Source organism: Micromys minutus (assembly GCF_963924665.1).
Source record: "Micromys minutus genome assembly, chromosome: 6".
In the NCBI taxonomy this organism is placed as follows: Eukaryota; Metazoa; Chordata; class Mammalia; order Rodentia; family Muridae; genus Micromys; species Micromys minutus.
In genome coordinates, this window is record NC_137975.1 from 661,509 (window position 1) to 673,934 (window position 12,426).

At 37.3% G+C, this 12,426-nt stretch overlaps 1 protein-coding gene across 1 annotated transcript; it reads left to right on the forward strand.

Annotated features, from left to right (window-relative positions):
* Nucleotides 1-11,847: 11,847 nt before the first annotated feature.
* On the forward strand, nt 11,848-12,198 carry LOC308421674 (developmental pluripotency-associated protein 5A-like; the record flags this gene model as incomplete). Its single annotated transcript, XM_080918126.1, has 1 exon — nt 11,848-12,198. The coding sequence occupies one exon, from the start codon at nt 11,848-11,850 to the stop codon at nt 12,196-12,198; it is 351 nt and encodes a 116-aa protein (XP_080774252.1).
* Nucleotides 12,199-12,426: the final 228 nt, after the last annotated feature.

Genomic DNA, 12,426 nt, shown 5'->3' on the forward strand with positions numbered 1-12,426 from the left:
TGTACAGTTTTATTTATTTTCTTTACCATTTAAGTGTACTTTGCTATATGTTTTTAAGGATTTGTTTTCCTTTTTAAAGGCCTCTATTTTATTGAATCTCCCTGCATTGTTTAAGGGATTTATTCATTTCCTCTTTTAAGGCCCCTATCATTTTTGCAAGATGGTATTAAGGTTATTTTCTTGTGTTTTAGTTATGTTAAGATATACAGGGCTTGCTCTATGTACTGGGGTAGCTACGCTTTACAGGTGTGATATTGCCCTGGATATTGCTGATGTTTTTAGCAATCTAAATATTTTCAGTCTATGGATGTTCTTTTTGTAGTGGGTATTAGAAGAAGGTAACCCCTCAACTGTCCTGGTATGGCAGGCTTCTGATGGGTATCCTTGGGCTTTCTAATTCCAGACCTGTGAGTTTCAGTTCTGTATGTTTCAGGCACCTCAGGTGGCAGAAAGGTGGCAGAAGAACAGAGGTCCCCCTGGTCTAGCAGGCTGCTCATAGCAGCTTGGCTTAGCCCAAAGGACTCAAAGAGCCGGGAAGATGGGTAGGGGAAGGGAAACTTACTCTTAAAGTTCAGAAGACTGATAGAAATAGAGGAGAGGTGGTGGGGTAATGAAGGTTCCCCGGGATAACAGGCTGCTCAGGTGTGTGGTTTGGCTCAGAGGACTCAACCTACAGGGAAGGTGGGTGGGAGAAAAAAAAAAATAACACTAACATGTATGGTTCCAGAGTATTAGTCTGATAGAGATGGAAATGGGAATGCAGAGAGAGAGGCAGCTGGAGAAGGGAGATTATCTATAAATGTTAATATTTATTATTCTTTGTGTGAATTACCCTTTTAAATGATTTTGCATGTTGTTCAATGGTAAGAATCTAATCATCATCTAGTTGTATTGTGTATGTGTGTGTATCTATTTATGTATTCAAATTTGTACAGAATTTTTCGCACCTATGCATGAGAATGTCAAAGACAGACATCATCTTTGGGTATCTTCTATTTTAGGTCTCATCATTGATTAAATAAAGAATTAATTAACGTACTTGTATATTTATTTATTTAGAGACCGAATCTTTCCCCCAAACATTGAGCTAATCATTTCAGATAAACTGAAAGTCTGGCAACACCCAAAACAAACAAATTACCATATAAGCTATTCTGTGAAAACCAAACTATCCATATCTTATTACCTTTATATGTATATGTGGTCTGAGTTGTTTCTCCCTTTTTCACTTTTGCTAATATTTTCATCTTTCCCTCCACATATTTATACCACTCTCCTCCTTCTCCTGCTCACCCTATCTTAAGCAAACACATTTTTTACTCTTGAGAGAATTCATAAAACCTATGCATTATTTTTTCCTCTGATCAATGAACCATTTTTGATAATGTTGAAACACACTAAGGTTTTAAACTTCTTGGTAACCTGTTTTGGTTTTTGATAATTATATGCATGTATATAAAACATTACATTTTGTGATTTCTGCTCAAATTTGTCAGTACTACTTCTCTACCCATTTATTGCCATAATTCATGACTTTTGGGCTGGCTTTTTAATTTTCTGAGTTTAAGGAGGTTGTCTTCTCTCTGTCGAGCCATGGTCTCAAGATACTTCATTAGAGCCTGGTGGGTAACTCACAGGTATACATCTCATAACAATGACCCCTCCCCCATTATCTGTCAGAATTCTGAAGTTAGCAGTAAGGGGTAAGACCCAATGAGGCCTTCATCTAAGATGTTTTCTTGACAGAGTTTACCTCAAGCAATCCAGGGAACAATAAATACAGCCCCTGTGAGTGTACAGTTACATTGATAGTGTCACAACTAGAAGATGGCAGTTTGAAGCCATTGTCTCTATCATCATAATTTATATTTGTCCTGCTCTCTCTACTATAATGCTCACTAGCCTTATCTCAAGTGGGAAAAATAACTTATTTAGTGCTGAGCCTCTACTGTCACTTACTCTTAGCATCTCACAATGGTTTCCTTAATTATAATTGCTCTCATTTGGATTTGTGTATAGTTTTGTTTTGCATTTGTTTGTTTTTTTAGCAGCTTATAAAGTTGAAGGCTTTGGTCACTCATATTCAGTGCCGATGTCCTCTTTGCAGAAAAGCCAGAGAAACATAATGTTAGTCACTATGTTCATGCATTTTCCACTGAGCTCCCTCCCACTGCCTCCTGCTTCTTCTGGTTGCTTTCCAACACATTCAGTCTCTGGTTTACCTCAGTCCTAAGTCTACAAACATGATCAGCATGCAGCTGATTCATAAAAACGTGAAGCTTTCTAATTGTTGTCAGCATATGATTTAGTCACTAAAACCTTTAAATTTGTAAACTACTTCTTAAATTTACCCAGGTTATTCTTTAAAACTTCTTACAATGTTTGTAAATGTAGATAACATAAAATTTTAATTTTCAGTGTTCTGTACTTCTTTCATCAAATTATATTACTTTTTAAATTCATGCTGCAGTGTAACTTATTCACATTCCATGACTTTAGTTACTTAATTTACATGGAAATTGCTCTTTTCCCATAAGCTTTATGAAATTTATTCTAAAAGCATTTTTCTTAAGTTTGAAAAAGAACATTTATAAGTTAATATTTTGACAGTGTGTTATCATTTTTGCGAATGTGGTGTGTGTGTGTGTGTGTGTGTGTGTGTGTGTGTATTTGTCTTTGTTTTGAGTGCAGGTGCACATATTTATGGGAGAGATGTACATATTTGGTAAACATGGTGTGTGAAAAGATGAGCACAATCTTGGATGTTGTTCTCAGGAAAGTTGTTTACTTCCTTTAGCACAGAGACTTTCAACGCACTGTAACGTGCCAAAAGGCCAGACTACATAGCAAATAAAATCCAGAGATCATTCTCTATTTACTTCCTCAGGAGTAGGATTATAATCACCTGCCTGAGATTATCATCCTGTCATTTTAACATATGTACATGGATCACCTGAAATCAGGTTCACATACTCAAAACAAAAAAAAAAAAAAAACAACAGCCAAACAAAAGCAAACAAACATTTCTCAGACTGAACTACTTTCCAGTCTAGATCATCATTTGACTGAGGAGAGGCTTTAGTTTCTTTCCTTGTTACTATGTTAAAATTCCCTAACAAAAGCAACTTAAAGGCAATATTAAGTTTAGTCTGGATCAAGTTTCAAGGTATAGACTTATTATAGTCAGGGGCTCAAGCCAGAGGAGCTTGAAGCAGTTGGTCATAAGGCTTTCCTTGTCAGGAATCCAAAAGCAATTGACACATGCTTGTGCTCAGCTTGCTAATTCCATGCATTTAGCCCAGAATTCCCTTTTAGGGATTGTCTTGCTTACAATTATATGGGCCCTCCCCCAATAATTATTATAATTTAGATAAATCGTCACAGGTATTCTTAGTGGTTAGCCTTTATCTAGATATACCACATTTACTCCTTGAATATCATCTCATTGTAATTCTTGATATTGTAAAATTGACACGTAAACCTAACAAACACCCTTTTTATGTGGATGAATAAATAAATATTTTTGTTGCATTTATATAAAATGCCTCAGTATTCACTTGTAAATAAAAATGCATCAATGCAGTTACTAGTTGAAACTGAACTTGCACTCAAAAGTTGAGTAAGTGTTGAGTTTATAAATAATAAAACTTGAGCTCTATGAGAAAATAATGACTATGTCTTCTGACTATTTTCAGGTATCCTGCTGTCTGACCTCACACCAGAAATCTGTCTTTGAAGGACAGTTTAAGTGCCTTAGGCAAAGGACTAAGTATGAGTAAACATAAAGTGTCATCACTGCTTATGTTAAAAAGAGACATTGCCACATCCTATTTAAATATGTTTCAAGAAAACACCTAATCAGAAAAAATAAAATCTTTCCAAATTTTTGACTTAATAACTTCATTCTTCCTCTTCTTCCTCCCCTCCTCCTCTTGCTCCTCCTCCTCCTCCTTCTCCTCCTCCTCCTCCTTCTCCTCCTCCTCCTCCTCCTCCTTCCTCTCCACTGCTTCTTCTCCCCCTCCTTCTCCCTATCCTCCTCCTCCTTCTTCTATTTTCTCTCCCTATCACCTCCATTCTTCTTTACCCCATAGGACTAGCAGCAGAACTCACATGCTTCTACTATATTTAACAGATATCACAAAGGCCTCCATATTTGACTTCTTTCCAGAGCATTTGTGATAACCTTCTATTACGAAAATTTACTTTATAATGCCATTTGATAGAGCTACTACACCTTATTAATTGTTCAAATTTAATAACTTGATATCAGTTTCGTGATCATATCATGTGACTGTGTAGCTACACATCCTGTGATAAGAAACTGTTGTTTAAATTGGACTTGACTAGTGTCTGAAAAAGTATCAATGAAAAGGTTGTTAGCAGTCTTTTTTTTGAATAAGATTTACGAGTACTGTGGCACGTCTTATGTGATGCCCTCCTTCCAACTTCACATTTGCTGACATTTTCTTTCATTCTCACATTGTGTGTTTTCTATGTGAATATTGTATTCACATTATATTTTCAAATTTGTTGCCTTAACCTATTCAGGGAGACACAACCTTATGTCTGTTTGTTCTATATAGAAGTCAATGACAGTCTAAAGGCTATCCTGCTTGGACCAGTGAGTCCTTCTTTTTTTTTTCTTCTTAAAAAGTGAGGGTGAGGAATAACTTAGAGGAGTGTGTAGTGACACTAATACATGTTCATTGTCACCCCGTCCCAACCAGTCACTGATAGTGATGTAATTAAAGCTGTCTAATGGATTCTGACCTTGAATTTACTTCCCACTCAGTATATGGTATAAGCTTAGTGTCCTTGGAGATCATTTGGAGCTGGCCAAGGGAGTAACAGTTGTTCACAAAGTTAACAGTCTCCTGAATCTGTATGGCATGTGATAGCTGCATTGGCATATACCTGAAAATCACATTAGTCTTCTGCCCTCCTCCCACCTCATCCCATTCTCGGTGCATCCTGTTATGATCAGTGGAAAACATTTTATATGAATATTGAATGCTCATCCTCATCAATAAATTCCTGCAAATATTCTCATTTCAGAGATATTGAAAGTCTATTTTATATTTGAAAGTGAGCAATGCCAGTAATATTGCAGAGAAAATATACTAGCTCACTGTTAATTAATAGCATAGGTTACAAAGAGGTTTCTTAGATATTATAAATGAGCTTATTGTGAAATAACTAGTTGTACTTTATTTCTTCTCCCTCTAATATTAAGACAGTATCATGCCAAAAACTTTCCTATCTTAGAGTTCTCATAATACCTATAGCTCAACTAAAATTGAACAGTTTCATCTTTAGGATAAGTAAATGTATAGCTTTTAAAAATAGTGTTTGGAAGATATATGGGAGAGTGATCCAGATAACTAAATAATTATATTGAAAATACTCAGTGCTTTTTTTTTAACACCTGCACCTTACTCATATCTAATTCATCACCATGTCTCCAAAGTAATATGTAACATAATTCCCAACCAGTATCCAGAAGGTAAGTTCAGAAATGGGGATTACACTCTAAATGTTTTCATGTCAGATTATTATATTGTCATTCAGTAAGTTTTAGAACATAATGCTGAAGACAGGAGTCTGTGTTAATCAAGTGAAGGCACCTCGAAGTTGTCTAGGATCAGAGTCAACTGTGAGACAGAGAATGTGATTCAAGAACAAAGTAAGGGAAATATGGAAAAGAATGTGCATGCCTTTGAATGTTAACCTGTATTGTTTGTGGCATAGATATTCTACCAAGGGTCTAGGAGCCAGATATATCACAGACAGGATGATTGATGGGAGAAGTCTTCACAGCCCGACAGTAAAGATCACAAATATTGAGAGTCTTCCTTTAGGAGTTGTTACCTGACCTGAAGAAAAGGCAGGATGGGCTCATTCCTTCCAGCTGTGTCTTCTTTCTAGCTGATGAGTACAAAAGGGCCACAGATGTTTAGGGCCTGTCCTGGACAGTTTGCCTGAAGCTGTGGGTATATCAACTCTCCTGTAGATGTTGAACATTTCAAGTGTGGGAAATGCGTCCTTGTCATGTATCAGAATAAACATGTTTACTAGAAATGGTGGGCTTGTAAGCTCCCCTTTCTTTAACATGACTAGTGCAATGGTACAGGATCCACAGACAACATGTATGTAATAAAAAAATAAGGAGTTGTTTTTTTCTTTCAATCTCCACCTGGGAGGATTTACTGGAGAAATAAAGAAATGCAAATGCTTGGATAATTGTCATCTATGTTCCTGGTAATCCTGTCTCCATACACTGCTTCTTCTCATTAAATCTCTGTCAGCTGAGTCTATTTTTGATTTTTAAATTAAAAAAAAAATAAGAATACTATTCTTGGTTGTTTTGCTTATTCTTAGTTTCTTTGATGTTTCCTTTGTTCCTTTCTTTTTTCTTTCCTTTTTCCATTCTTTGTTTATTTTTTTTTTCACCAAGAAAGGATTTCTCTGTGTATCCCTTGGTATCCTAGACTTTACTCTGTAGATCAAGTTTTGTTTGAACTCACAGGTCTACCTGCTTCTTCCTCCTGAGTGCTATGATTAAAGCTATGTACCACAAACACCAATTTTTCTTTTTTTCAGAAAGGAAAGAATGTATTATTCACATTTATTAGAAAAAAAGAGAGTCCCAAAATCACATGCCTGAACTTAAGTGAAGCCAAGGGCCATGGGATGACTCAACTCTTCATACCATAGTGAGCCGAGTAGGTTTCCTGTCACATCTCTTCCACTGTATAATAATCTTGACAATTAAAACATTTTTTCTGAGAATTTGCAGTCACAGAAAGAGATCATCATTTATAAAAAGAATCTGTTTCTTTCACCTTCTGTTTGATTTCTGTCCTTCTGAGTGGCTGTTATATTTCCAAAGCTTAGAGAGCTGACTGACATTTCATCTGCAGCACAGGGCAAGATTTGCTTTTCAAAGGTACCATTTTCAGGACAACCACAAAAATATTCTCTGGGACGATGTCCACAAGGTTACAACTCAAAAATAACCAAAAGATGAAAGCTGTATATTTTTTTAATTTAAATGACTATCAAATTTTTGAGATACTGGAGAAGCCAGGGAGCAGTGTGATCTCTGTAGCTCTCTCTAACAAAAATGTGTCAAACACCCATGCCTGGATCCAGTTTTCAAAGATTGAACTCTTACTTTTTAATTCTTTAGTATTTTGTCTTCATAAAAACTATCAAGATTCTGTTGATTTTAAGATCACAAAGTAAATAAAGCCCTTTCACCATTAAAAGAAAAAAAATCAACAAACCATATACTTTATGAACAAAACATAAAGCTCATCTGTAATTTAATGTTCACAGATATGTCTGACAGTGCTAAGTGGAGCCATTACCAGTATTCCATTGAGGAGAAGAAGTCCATGGAGAGGACCTGGAGCTTGGGGTGGAGTTTTCAGTCAATGGTTTTATTTGTTCTGAGATGAGAAAACAACTGTACTGTGTTGTAGGGCAGTTTATCCAAAGCCTGTTAACTCTCAAGAAATAAATAACTCAAGAATACTTACAATTCACTAGCTCTGATCTAATGCACAAAGCCAGTCTCTCCAGACACTGCATAAGCAGGAAGGATTCTGAAGAGACAGAAACTGATTCAGCTGTCTGGCAGAGATGCCAGCCATGCTGCCTGGAAGATGCAAGAGACATGCTAAACTTCCTAGAAGACACTCCCCAAATTGTCCAGCTGCCTGCAAGGGATGCCGAGAATCTCAAGATTTCCAGCTTCAGAAGTTATTACCATAGGTGGGGTGAGCTTTCATATGCCTTTGAGTTTTCCTACTCTTAAAAGTAACCCACATCCTCACTTCTGGAAGCAATCCCAATGAACTCCCTTGCTCATCTGGTTGTACTTTGATGCTACACTTATACAGGACTATTTTCAGTTCCTTATCTAGGGTGAGTAGACACTTTTCCTGACTATAATACTGCCACACAATACATGGCTACATACTTCAGCAGTCTGATGGAAACAATACTAGCAGTTATCTTAATTTATGTAGTAATTTTTATATACTTTTAAGCTTTTCATAATATTGAATGTTATCCACCATTACCATATGTCAGTGTTTTTGCATCCCTTTTGCTTTCTTATGATATTCATTTTAATTTAATTATTTATTCTTTGAATCATATTCTCATTAAGTAGAATAGACTAACTTCCAAATCTATCCTGATAGTTCAGCTTCTTTAATGATGCCAACACTTCATTGCACCAAAATGCTTACCTCACTCACTTCTTCATAGCTATTTACTCTTTGCTCATCTTTTTATTAATTTTGATACAAGATGATTACATTTTACACATAAATGTAAAAATGTTTTTAAACATAGTGAAGGATCACAAAAATTGCCAAGAATAGGAATCAGAGAATTGGGAAGTTACCAGAAAGTGCCTAAGGCATGTGAGTTAGTTTACAAACATTATACCATCGAAACTTATGGTTTACAGACAAGAAAATTATGTTCATCATTTTTTAATTATGTTGTATACTCATTCACGATGCTGTCTCATTTTCAAATATCAAAGCTATATGACAGATCATGGCATTTATTTCTTGACTGAGACAGTTGTAGTGCTGAATCATCTTATTGTAAAGCCTTCTTAGAAGAGCCATTATGGAGAGCGGAGCCTGGCCTACCTGCCACCCAGATCTGCGGCTCATAGAGGCTGAGCAACTGCGATTGGGAACAGAAAATTAGAACTTCTGTTTCTGCCCGGAGACGACTTCCAGAAGCAAAGCAGAGCCTAGCCTACCTGCCACCCGGATCAGCGGCTCATAGAGGCTGAGCAACTGGTGAGTGGGAGACCAAGACTGCAGGGGTGCAGAGAGATCTCTGAGGACTGCACACGGAAAGTGCACACCATAACTTACCCTGCCCCGCCTTGCCCGATCCAGCGATTGGGAACAGAAAATTAGAACTTCTGTTTCCACCTGGAGGTGACTTCCGGACACAGAGCGGAGCCTGGCCTACCTGCCACCCGGATCGGCGGCTCATAGAGGCTGAGCAACTGCGATTGGGAACAGAAAATTAGAACTTCTGTTTCTGCCCGGAGGCGACTTCAGGACACAAAGCAGAGCCTGGCCCATCTTCCACCCAGAACGGAGGCTCGTAGAAGCTGAGCAACTGGTGGGTGGGAGGCCTGGGCTGCAGGGGAGCAGAAAGATCTCTGTGGAGTACACCAAGAAAGTGCACCCCCTGCATTGCCCTGCTCTGCCTTGCCTGATCCAGCAAACAGAAACAGAACATTGGAACTTCTGCTCACACCCAACGACTCTGAGGCATAAAACAGGGCTTGGCCCATCTGACACCTGGACCAGTGGAGAACCAGGGACACAGACCAGATACAAGGGAAAGGTAAGAACATATCACTGACAACAAAATGGCAAGAGGAAAGAGAACCCAAGGGAACCAATACAATCTAGCAACACCAGAGCCCAGCTCTCCCATAACAGCAAACATCGGAACTCCAAACACTCCAGAAAAAGAAGACACAGACCTGAAATCATGCCTCAAGACGCTGATAGAGTTACTTAAACAAGAAAGGGAGGAAAAGCAAAAGATTCAGAAGCTTTTAAAGAAGAATCAAGAAAAACACTCAAAGAACTCAAAGAACTAGAGGAAAACAGAACCAAAGAAATAAAGGAATGGAAGAGGGAAATTAAAACAGAGATTGACACAATAAAGAAAACACTAAAAGAGATAACCCTAGAGTCAGAACACCAAAAAAAGAAATCAGGAGTCACAGAAGCAAGCATTTCCAATAGATTACAAGAGATGGAAGAGAGAATCTCGGGGGCAGAAGACAACATTGCAAACATAGACAAAACAGCCAGAGAAGATGCAAAAACAAAAAGCTCCTAACCCAAAATGTCCAGGAAATCCAAGACACAATGAGAAGACTGAACCTAAAAATAATAGGAATAGAAGAGGGAGAAGAGTATCAACTGAGAGGCACCTCACACCAGTCAGATTGGCCAAGATCCAAAACTCAGATGACAGCAGATGCTGGTGAGGATGCAGAGAAAGAGGAACACTTCTCCACGGTTGGTGGGGTTGCAAGCTAATACAACCACTCTGGAAATCTGTCTGGCGATACCTCAGAAAATTGGATATAGTACTACCTGAAGACCCAGCTATTCCACTTCTGGGCATATACCCCAGAGACACTTTAATACACAACAAAGATATATGCACCACAATGTTCATAGCGGCTCTATTTATAATAGCCAGAAGCTGGAAGGAACCCAGATGTCCTTTAGAAGATAAATGGATACAAAAATTGTGGTACATATACACAATGGGATACTACTCAGCCACCAGAAACAATGACTTATCCAAATTCTTAAGAAAATGGCTGCATCTAGAGAATATCATCCTGAGTGAGATAAACCAGTCACAAAAGAACAGACATAATATGCAGTCACTGATAGTGACTCTGGGATGCTAACCCCAGAGGCTTGCACTCCCCCAGAAACAACTCACAGACTGTATGAAGTCCAAGAAATAAAGAAAACAAAAAAATATACATATATTTACAAAACAAGAACACTTTGACTATTTCCATGTTGCATTTTGTTTTGCATGTACTTTACGCTTATTGTAACTATTAGGTTTTCAATGCATACTGTCAATCTCTTGAAAAAAATCAAGTACTGATTAAATAAAATATATTCACATGGTTTTATGTAAAAATTATTTTAATGTCTGAAAAAACAGTACTGACAAAAATGTATAATTTTAAGCAAAAAATGTTTAAAATCTGTACATTTATCTTTGTTTTGTAAAATAAAGTCGTTTAAAATAAATAAATAAATAAATAAATAAATAAATAAATAAATAAATAAATAAAAAAGAAGAGCCATTATGGTGACTGTCTTAGGAACCACTGCAGGTTTTGGAAGATAAGCAACATATTCCAGATGATCTGGTTAATGCCATGCATAAATATAGCTTATCTCTTTTCTGACTGCACATACAGCCTTCATTTTCATCTCTCTTCTTAAATAAAGTCCTTCAAATTCCAAGCCAAAAAGTAGAAAGTGATTCTTTTTTAGGGTAAAAGTGTTTTTTTTTCTAGATCCAGAAAGATAGATCAGTAAATAAAGTTACTTGTAACAGATCCCAAAGTCTTGACTTCAATATTCTACACAAACATGGCTAATTAATACAATCAAATCTTGTAAGCTGTGCTCAGAGGGCCGTATGTGCTATGACATGCACATGCATACCACTGTCTACTAACCACATATAAGTGCTTAAAAATATAGTATTTTAACTTGTTCTAAGGATAGGACTAATTGCCTTACCCACTTATATGTGTTCAATGTATTTTATACAGAAGAAATTTTATGGAACCATGGAAAATGGACTAGAGAGGCTTTATGATAGAAAGGTGGAAATTGGTGTAATCTATGAAATAGGAAGACGATTAAAAGACTGGAGCTTCTTAGAAACTCCATCTGTGAATTATTTGCGGAACACTTGTTGAATGTGCACATCTGTGAATTATTTGGAGAACACTTGTTGAATGTACACATCTGTGAATTATTTGGAGAACACTTGTTCAGTGTGCCCATCTGTGAGTTATTTGGAGAAGACTTGTTGAGACTGAACTTAGAGAGAAAGAGGACACAGAAAGGACCAATATCACAAAGGAACATAGATGGATAGAAGCCTGTCTAGGGTGAATTCCCAATAAATGAAATTAATTTTGATAAGATAGTAAAATTCTAAATTTAAAATTTTCAGATAGTGTAGCTTACACATAATCTATAAAGATAAACAAAATTGGGTTCCTTGCCAGGAATTAAGATGGAAACCCTGACGACCCGTAAAGATATCCCCCCATGGGTGAAAGTTCCTGAAGACCTACAAGATCCAGAAGTATTCCAAGTCCACACGCTGGTGCTAAGATCTCTGTTTGGCCCACAGGGATCTCGAATGCCTCACATCGAGCAGGTGAGCCAGGCCATGTTTGAGCTGAAGATTCTGGAATCTTCCGAACTTACCGAGGTCTTAATTTATGGCTCTCAAAACCACAAGCTTCGGGCTAAATGGATGCTTCAGTCCATGGCTGAGAGGTACCGCCTGCGCCAGGAAAGAGGAATGCTCAAGCTGGAGGAAGCCATGAATGCCCTGGAACTAGGCCAGTGTTTGGGGTGAAGCCAGTTTCCAGTCAATGTGATAATGTGACTCCCACCTGGATACAGATTAAGCTGTGGCCAGTGTTTGGTTCTGGCATGATTTTTAACTTTGTTATATATTCTAGATATTCCTGGATCCCTGCTGTGTGTTCTGATGTGAACATCTTTTTTCCAAAGTTATTATTGTAACTAGATAATGAAATTTAAATGATTAAAATTCATATCATTAAAATATGAAAAGAGCCAT